Below are 9,137 nucleotides of genomic sequence, written 5' to 3' on the forward strand. Positions count from 1 at the left end.
AACCACAGAAGCAGAGTATAGAGCAGCAGCAATGGCAGCTCAAGAGAATGCATGGCTGGTACAGTTGATGAGTGATCTACATCAACCAGTAGATTATCCAGTACCATTGTACTGTGATAACCAATCGGCAATTCGCTTGGCGGAAAATCCAGTCTTTCATGCAAGAACTAAACATGTGGAAGTGCACTACCACTTTATCAGAGAAAAGGTTCTACAAGAAGAGATTGAGATGAGACAGGTCAAGACGAATGATCAAGTTGCGGACTTGTTCACAAAAAGTTTAAGTACAGGCAAGCTCGAAAATTTTCGCTGTCTGCTCAGCACAGTGCAAAGAATGAGAGCTGACATTGAGGGGGAGTGTTGAGAATCAATGTCAATTGTAGGTGAAGTAGGTGGATGTTGTAGGTGAAGTTAGTGTGTGAGGTTGGTGAAGTAAGTGTGTGAGGTTGGTGAAGTAAGTGGAGGTTGTAGGTGAAGTAGGTGGATGTTGTAGGTGAAGTAAGTGTGTGGTGTAGCTTTCATTTGGTTTGCTATAAATACCCAAGTCCTCAAGCATTGTATATCATCCAAGGAGAAACAAAGCCTAGAGCTAAATAAGAAAAGCTTTGCTAATTATTTGTTTTGTGAGCTTTCTTTAAGAGTGTGCTCTATTTTCTTCTTCTTGGGATCATTAGAGTTATCTTGGATACTCTTCTTATTCAACACCTACTTCCTACAACCAATTTAAAACACGCATAGAAATTTTGCATGTTCGATATCTGAAAAACAATTTGAATCTAAGCTAATAGAACTTTGGAAATGCTTGACAAGGGAATACGTATTGGGTGGACTAATATATATAATATATGTGTATGTTTCCATAAATTCCTTATCACATCAACCTTGACCCATTCGAATCTATAAATTTGAATTTGTTTAAATTCCCAGGGCTACACTAAGTTCTTTAGAAGCACTTATCAGCTGCTAATAATTAAACTGACCAACTATGATTAGTGTGATGAGCTAAAGGATACAAAATATTGTTATATAATTATGTTTGTTTAGTAAAATTAAAGGATACAAAATATTGTTATGTAATTATGTTTGTTTAGTAAAATTATAACACAGCTGATGTTTCTCTCGCCTCTCTTTTCTCACTATAGTAAGTGGACTAAATGATTTAAGCAGTTAGTGAAAGAACATATGTAGATTGTAATTTGACTAATTGCCCCATGTTCGGAGAAATTTCACAGGCCTTTCTAAGATTTCACTTTGACAAAGAGAGCTCCAATAACCTTCTAAAACATTTAAGCAAAGCACATATCACAAAACATGAACGTGAATGGGGAAGATCATCAGAAACTAACATGGAGCACGTTAAAAGAGATAGATATGATTTTTAGGATGTGTGAATGGATACCAAGCAACTAAAAAGCTTCTAATGAGTCTTTTCCTTCAAATAATGATTGATACAAAACAAGCATTCTTCATGAGGAAGCAGGTAATGTATCCTGCACCCTAATCTATTGTCCTAACAACCATAATACATAAAAATTTGTGGTGCTCCATTGCACATATGCAGCAGGCTGTTAAGCATATCAATATTTGCATAAGAAGAACCAACAAACAGAGAGACAAAGCACCTAAATTTACAACAATTGGTTTTATGGTGGCACTCCAACTTTCTTTATGGTGTCAGAGCAGGTTGTCCCACGTGTGAAGTCAAATGGCCACACGCGCTCTACGTCACCCCGTTGTGTTGTCCACGTGTTAGGCTTAAAAATACCACACGTGAGGAGGTGTGTTGAGAATGAGTTTCACATTGATGGGAGGAGGGACCTTGCATGGGCTTATAAGGCCATCTCCAACCGAGGGCTGGCTAGAGGGCTTGTTTTAGGCCTCTGGCCCTCCAAGAAATTAATATTTTAATGAACAGTATAGGCCATATTTGCTTCCATCTCCAACCAAGGGCCATATGGCTCATTTTAGTTCTGTCACAAAAAACCGTCTCCAACCGAGGGCCAAAGGGCCATAGGGCCAAACATTATTTATTATTTAAAAACTACAACTTAAATTCAAATCCAACGGCTAAGTGACGTCAGCTAGCCGTTGGATTTGAATTTTTTTTTTTTTTTTTTGGCTATAAATAGGGTGGATATTGGGTTATAATTCACACAATTTTGAATTCAATCTATTTCAATTCAAGTTTGCAATGAATTCCAACTTTGGATTCTCTTCGGATTCTAATTAGGGGTCCTCATCCAATTCCAAATTGGAAGAAAAATGAGCGCAAATGAGACAAGAAGATGAGGAGTCTGATGAAGAAATTCAAGTAAGACACAACAAACAAAATAGAGCAGCAGCCATGGTGTGTCAGCCAACTAAGGAACGACCTCAATGGGGTGGCTTTGTTTCTAGTCGCTCTTACAAACCACGAGACAGAGCGTGACACATGCCAGTCTGATGAACAACTACTTTAACCCCAACTCGGTGTACACAGAAGAGGATTTCAAATGTCGCTTCTGGATAAGGCATCATGTTTTCTAGCGTTTACTTCATGATGTCCAGCAGGTCAATCCATACTTTCGACAGAAGCAGGACAGGGCAAGCCGTCCTAGTTTCTCACCTCATCAGAAGGTTACTGTTACACTCTGAATGATGGTCTATGGCTCCACAGTTGATTCAATGGATGAAACCCATGGTATGTCTGAGTCTACATGCCTTGATACTCTTGAACAATTTTGTGACATAATTGTTCAACTTTACAAAGACGAGTACCTCCGCGAGCCAAATCAAGAAGATCTAAATCGGCTCATTCACAAAGCTGAAGACTGTGGGTTTCCGGGCATGATAGGGTCATTAGACTGCATGCATTGGGATTGGAAGAACTGTCCCACCGGATGGCAAAGAGGCTTTAGCGAAAGGTCGAGAAAATCAACTGTTGTGTTAGAGGCGGTTGCCTCATATAACACATGGATATGGCATGCTTTCTTTGGAGTCCCTGGATCCTAAAATGACATTACAATTCTTGGGCGTTCACCCCTTTACAATCGTCTAACGGAAGGTAAAGCACCTCAACTTGACTACTACATCAATGGTCGTCAATACAATATGGGGTATTACTTGGCAGATGGCATCTACCCAAAGTGGGTGACACTTGCCCAAGCAATTCCAAACCCTAGGAATGACGCGGAAATGTTGTTTACCCTGCACCAAGAGGCATACTAGAAAGATATTGAGAGAGCTTTCAGCATTCTACAAGCACGGTGGAAGATCATCAGTGAACCGGCAAGAGGGTGGAGTTGAGAAAATTTGGATTCCATCATGATGTCTTGTATCATATTACACAATATGATAGTGGAGGATGAGCGAGATGGGTATATTGATGGAGAGTCTGATGATGACCAAGAATATCCAAATATGTCAAGAAGGGCTCGTGCAAAAATATACAATGGGCATAATTTGCCTTTCAATCCAAGAACTAGTATTATAAATGAGTATATGAGACGCTATAGAATGATACATTCCCATGCCACAAATAAGTACCTACAACAGGATCTTGTTGCACGTCTTTGGACCAAAAGATGCATGGAGTAGGCATTTAAGTTTTATATTGTTAAATGTTTTTAAAAATGTTGTTCAAGTTTCATGTTGTTAAATGTTTTTTTTTATGTTGTATAATTTTTGGGGTGTGATATCCACACACCCCATTTTACTTCTCACACACATTTCTAATTTTCGATCATTGGATCAGCTGAATTGAAGAAGATCAACGGATAGAAATTAACAAGGGGTGTGTGAGAAGTAATTTGGAATGTGTGGATAGCACACCCCTAATTTTTATGTTTGTTAATGTTATTTAATGTTGTTTAAGGTTACTTAATTTAATTTAATGTTGTATAATGGCTTAGGATGTTATAGGAAAAAAATAGAATTTCATAAAAATATGAAACAAATTTTGTAAAATAGAAGTTATAGGAAAAAAAATTTGTAAATAAAACTATATATAAAAATAAAAAATAACGACTAGCTGACATCAGCTAGCCGTTGGATTCAAAAATTTGTTTAACAATTCCTGTCAAATATAATCGATATGATTAATAACAATGTTGTTGGTTATATCCAACATCAATTCTTAATTTTTTGGCTAGCTTAGGGCTAGCTGGCTAGATTAGGCAAGGCCCTTTGCCCCCTTGGCCCTTTCAGATTCCATGGGCTCACGAGCCATCTGGCCTAGCCCTCAATTGGAAACGGTTTTCAAGCTATTTTCGGCCCTCTGAACCCTTCGGTTGGAGATGGCCTAAGAGATTGGCTACTCCTCATATTGCCAATTGGTTTTATGATGGAATCTCAACTTTTTCCAAGATGAAAGCTTAACAAAAAAAAAAATTGGATAAAAAACACCTAAATTTACAGAGATAATTTAAAACATGTAAATAAGAAATTGACAAGAAATCTGCAATTTGGTTTCTTCAGAAGCACTAAGAAAAAGAAAACAGAAGAATGAGACCAACACAGAGAAAACATCCTTTTTAGTTTTTACCCCTAAGTTGTGTGCGACGTCCTACTTCCTTCCTTCCCTTCTTCGTTTTGGCAGCCTTCCCCTTCATTCCTTTCATTCTTCGTATTTTCTGCCCCGCACCATCTCACTTTCAGAGTCTGTAAAACTCATCCACGACTCAGCAACTGTTCAGCCTGACTTGTGCCTCATCTCAGTCTCACTTAGTCCTTCCTCGAAGTCGACCACTTGCCCACCTCGCACTCACCCTCGCAACCCACAAGCTTCCTCTCACCGTTTTGAGTCTCGACAGCCCACCTTGATTCCTCGATTCCAAAAGGTTAGTCTTTTTGCTGGATTAAAATTTGGATCCACAACTATAGTTGGTCTTTCTGTTGATTAAAATTTGGATTCACAACTGTGTTTTTGTATGATGTATTTTTCCGATTAGGGATTTGGATTGGAAACCAATTGATAGGACCAGACATGGTAAAAGGGAAATTGCAAGAAAGTAAATGCAGGAAATGGAAAAGGAAATCAAAGGAAATTCATATTTTCATTCATAGTCTCTTTTCATCATAAAAGGGGTTTAAATACACCCAAAGATAGTTAGGGTTTGAAATATAAATAGGCCTAATGATATCACATATGTAATGGGCCTAATAGCTAATAACAACAACATCTGGTCTAATTGATCTAATAGAAGCCCAATAACTTAGAGTCGCATCAATCCTACCCCCTTAAGATGAGGCTTGTCCTCAAGCCTCTCAAACCGAGAAAGAAGCATGCAGCAGCCTGGAAAGAGGCCAGCCAATTTCTCAAACGGTGTACCATACTCATATTCAGTATTAGCTTTTGTATGGGCTTTAAATCACGAACCATGTTCTTCCAAAACATTTTCGGTGTGTTCACCCAAAAAACAAATATCAGTATCTCAGATCCTGCCAAAATGAAATCAGGCAGTCTTGCCAAATACTTTGAGATGGAATAAAATAGTTGAAGCACACTGATCTTGATAACACTCAACACGAGAACAATCAGCCTTGTTGCATCACCAACCACCAACTCGTGTGGTAGATAGATTGAATTAAAGATGGCAAGAAATAGGGTATGTACCAATAACACCCATTTCATAGCAAACAGCATCTCCGATGAATGGTCAAGCAAAATCCAGGTTTCTCCATCATATTCGAAAGCCTCTGCATCATTCTCTGGAAATAGGTTGGAGGCCCAAAAATAGTATGGAAAATAACTTGTCGCAAAGCCATTGAATACCTCAAGATTAATGAGTAAAGGCCAATTGTTGTTCAGCAATACACCAAAAGAATTCGAAGAGATCTCACCCCCGTTGCGAAATTCCACGGATGATTGGATGGCTTGATAATCACTTAAGTAGAGCAGTGAATCGGCACAGAACATTCCATAATTTATCATCCTATGCTGCAAAAAGAGTGCTAGACACTTCCAATAATTGAAACAGTTTGGCACATAACCAAATATGTTTGTCATCTGGTACACTATGGAGCAAACGGGTCTAATCCCAGCTGTAAGTGACATCTCACTCTTGAAGAACCATATTACAGGGGACTCATTACTCTGGAATATGTAGGTGAAAAAGCGAATTAGGTAATGATTTCTCTTCCACTCTGTCTTGTTTGAACCCCGAACACTTTGTGAAAGTGATGGTTGTATTCCTTCCCCATAAAGAATATGGATCATGTTCACACGAACTAGAGCAGTGAAATGATTCCAACCAATTATAGTAAATCCCTTGTACACAGAAAACCAAATTGCAGAATCTAGTGCTGCTCTCATATTTCCCAAGGTAACTCTCCATATGCCATGGTGATGAAAAGGATCACCTAGAACAAAATTACTGCGCAAAACTTCATTCCATATGTGTAGTGATAAGAACACTATAGCTTCCCCAACCCATGTGGCAACATGCAAGACATACCCATTCAACCAACTATGCATGCAATTAATATCGGTAGCAGGAAACTGATTGCTCTTCCCCAAATAGATATGATCTGATTCAAGCATATGAAAGTGTGAAACCAAACAAAGAACAAGTATAAATACTGGAGGTAGAACCTGAGCAGGAGGCAATGAGGTCGTAGGATCTGGAAAGTACCTCTCCATTAAACGAATATAAGTCGTATGAGCCGTAAACAAGGCTGCCATGAGGTCGACATTGTATTTAACATTGAAGTGGCACCATGATTCATGCTCATCACCATCAAAATGCTTGCCAAAATCAATTATTATACCAATGCTGTCAATATAGAAGGCAAGAACCACATGGATTTGATTTGCATAAGCAATATAGGAAGCTACCAATGGACTCATGTACTTAGAAATAACCTCTATAACTTGCAAAAGCCTCTGTGAAGCTGATAGAAATGCCTTGTTCAGCACACCATGGTAATGCATGCCATCTAGTAAAAATCGAGCAGTAGGTTGTGTTACCCAAGTTAGCAACATGTTCTCAAATGTCTCTAGTTGGAATGGGCTCGAATTTATAGTGAAAATACCATCCAATGGCTCTGTACCCACTGCTAGAGAAAAAGGCATAGAAAGAAACTTCTGAAAATAACAAGAATATTTTTCCTTGACAAGTTTTGAAGCTACGAAAATAGGTTCTGTAACCCAATGGCTCTGTAACCCAAAACTTGTCAATGACACTGGTAGCACATAGGGCTGGGCACGGGCTGGGCCAGGCCCAAATTTGGAAGAACCGGACCTACCCGTTTTAAAATGTAACGGGCCGGGCCGGGCCGGGTGTAGGGATTTTAAGTTTGGGAACCGGACCTAACCCGGCCCGTATCAAACGGGCCGGTTCGGGACGGGTCCACGGGTCCAATAACTTTTTTTTTTTTTTTTTTTTTTTTTTTTTTAATCTGGTTATGGGCATACTAAGATTGAAGCAGAATGAGGTGTGGTTCCAGTGCTGACGAAAAGGAAGAAGCTTGTAGAACCAAATAGCAGAATGAGGTTATGTGCATACCAAGTAGAATTGCTTATACGAAACCCCTGTCAAATTTGAGGATACACAAAAGAACTAGGAAAGAAGCAACTAGGAAAGGTATCAGTAGTTTTACGAAACCCCTGTCAATGGAAATCAATATTTGTTTCACAACATGATGCAATTTCTCTCACATAACTGTCGATTCAAGTGGAGCTCCGTGTCGCTGTGCCGCCCGGTGACCTGCTTCAAGTACTTCTTCTTCCCCGCCTGGTCTATCCGCTTTCCGGAGTTGGAAAGCACCAAAGCCAGCGCCGACGTCGTGGAAGCCTGGAATTCCCATCGGTCCGGATCAACCTTTCTGAAACCCTGCATGCATTCAGTTGATGAGCAAGCCTTGAAATTTCCTGAACAAGGATGTAATCCGCAATCCCAACTAAGGATTTAATAAAATAAAACCATGATTCATGACCAACAGAAGAAAGGGAATTGCGTAACAAAGTTAAAAACCTGTAATCGTATATATGATTCTGATTAATTCCTAATTTCCTACACTAAACCCAAAAGAATTACAGTACTAAGCAAGCAAAAACAAAAGAAAAATTCCATAAACAAAAAGAACCCGTCTGCAATTTCAGCATAACATGAAGAACGATCCAAGAAAACTCATGCTTTTTTTCAGTACTTACATATGTATTGAGCTGACGAATGAAGCTGGAGAAGTTACTGTGCTTGAAATATCGAGGAAGAAGAGTGACGGAGAACTTGTGATAGTCCCACACAACGAAGCTTTTGCGAGCTTTGCTCCAGGAAACAATGGCGTCTGTGGAAGGATCCTCCACCATTTCAAACGTCTTCGTGAGAAACGGCGACGGACCCACCTCGTGCAGCCCCTCTATTGGCTGCGGCGAGAAGCTTGAGGACGACGAAGACGATGAGCCCACGGTGCATGTCACAACCTCCTCCTCTTTCACCAACACTCCATCCATGGTTATTGGTTTCCCCAAATTAGCTATTAGCAGGAATCTCAGCACCATAAGACTGGATTTTTACATGTGGAAGAGGATTTTGAGAATTGGATTTCTGGATTTGTGCAGTCATCGGACCCTTCTCTAAATCCCCATCACCTCCTACAAGTGAACACTGAAGTCGTGTCGTGTCGGAGAAGGTGGACGGAGGAGCGGCGCCGCGAATTTGAGAAAGGGTTGGAGTGTTGGAGAGATTGAGATTTGAGACTGAACACTGAAGTCTGAAACTGATTTGGAAACCTAGGTTACAAATTAACGGTTCAGATTGAATGATAGGTTATCATTCAATCTCAACCGTTGATTATAATATGAAACGGGCCGGTCCGGGGCCCCGTTTTTCTAAGGTGTAGGAACCGGCTCGCCCCGTAAATAACCATGCCCCGGCCCGCCCCGCCCCGTTTGTTCCCAAAAAAAAAGGGACCCGGTCCGTACCCGCCCCGAACCTACACTACCCGCCCCTACCCGCGGTTCCTTTACCCGTTTGCCCACCCCTAGTAGCACATATGCATTAGCATCATATAAGAACTCAACAAGGGATATTTCAGAACTGAAGGTAAACCCTTGTTTGCCGGACAGTACAAATTCCTCAAACTCATCATGGTCTAACCTCATCCACTTGGAACGGAATGAGAAAACTAATGCAAAAGCTGTACAGCTTAATTTGCAA

At 40.2% G+C, this 9,137-nt stretch overlaps 2 protein-coding genes across 2 annotated transcripts; one reads left to right on the forward strand and one right to left on the reverse strand.

The window, feature by feature from the left end:
- The first annotated feature begins 2,637 nt into the window (after nucleotides 1–2,637).
- On the forward strand, nucleotides 2,638–2,991 carry LOC137734239 (uncharacterized). The gene has a single exon (XM_068473536.2). The coding sequence runs from the start codon at nucleotides 2,638–2,640 to the stop codon at nucleotides 2,989–2,991; it is 354 nt and encodes a 117-aa protein (XP_068329637.2).
- A 4,240-nt stretch (nucleotides 2,992–7,231) lies between these two features.
- On the reverse strand, nucleotides 7,232–8,729 carry LOC148695675 (heat stress transcription factor A-2-like). The gene is made up of 2 exons (XM_088697818.1): nucleotides 8,132–8,729; nucleotides 7,232–7,811 (listed from the first exon to the last, which is right to left on the reverse strand). The coding sequence occupies exons 1-2, from the start codon at nucleotides 8,477–8,479 to the stop codon at nucleotides 7,611–7,613; spliced, it is 549 nt and encodes a 182-aa protein (XP_088553944.1). The 5' UTR covers nucleotides 8,480–8,729; the 3' UTR covers nucleotides 7,232–7,610.
- Nucleotides 8,730–9,137: the final 408 nt, after the last annotated feature.

This window comes from Pyrus communis, chromosome 7, assembly GCF_041283825.1.
Source record: "Pyrus communis isolate YQ-2024b chromosome 7, ASM4128382v1, whole genome shotgun sequence".
NCBI classification, from domain to species: Eukaryota; Viridiplantae; Streptophyta; class Magnoliopsida; order Rosales; family Rosaceae; genus Pyrus; species Pyrus communis.

Coding starts and splice junctions, on each gene's coding strand:
- LOC137734239 (XM_068473536.2), top strand. CDS start 2,638: ATGGTCTATGGCTCCACAGTTGATTCAATGGATGAAACCCATGGTATG.
- LOC148695675 (XM_088697818.1), bottom strand. CDS start 8,479: ATGGTGCTGAGATTCCTGCTAATAGCTAATTTGGGGAAACCAATAACC. Junction 7,812..8,131: donor TTCGTCAGCTCAATACATAT/GTAAGTACTGAA, acceptor GAATGCATGCAG/GGTTTCAGAAAGGTTGATCC.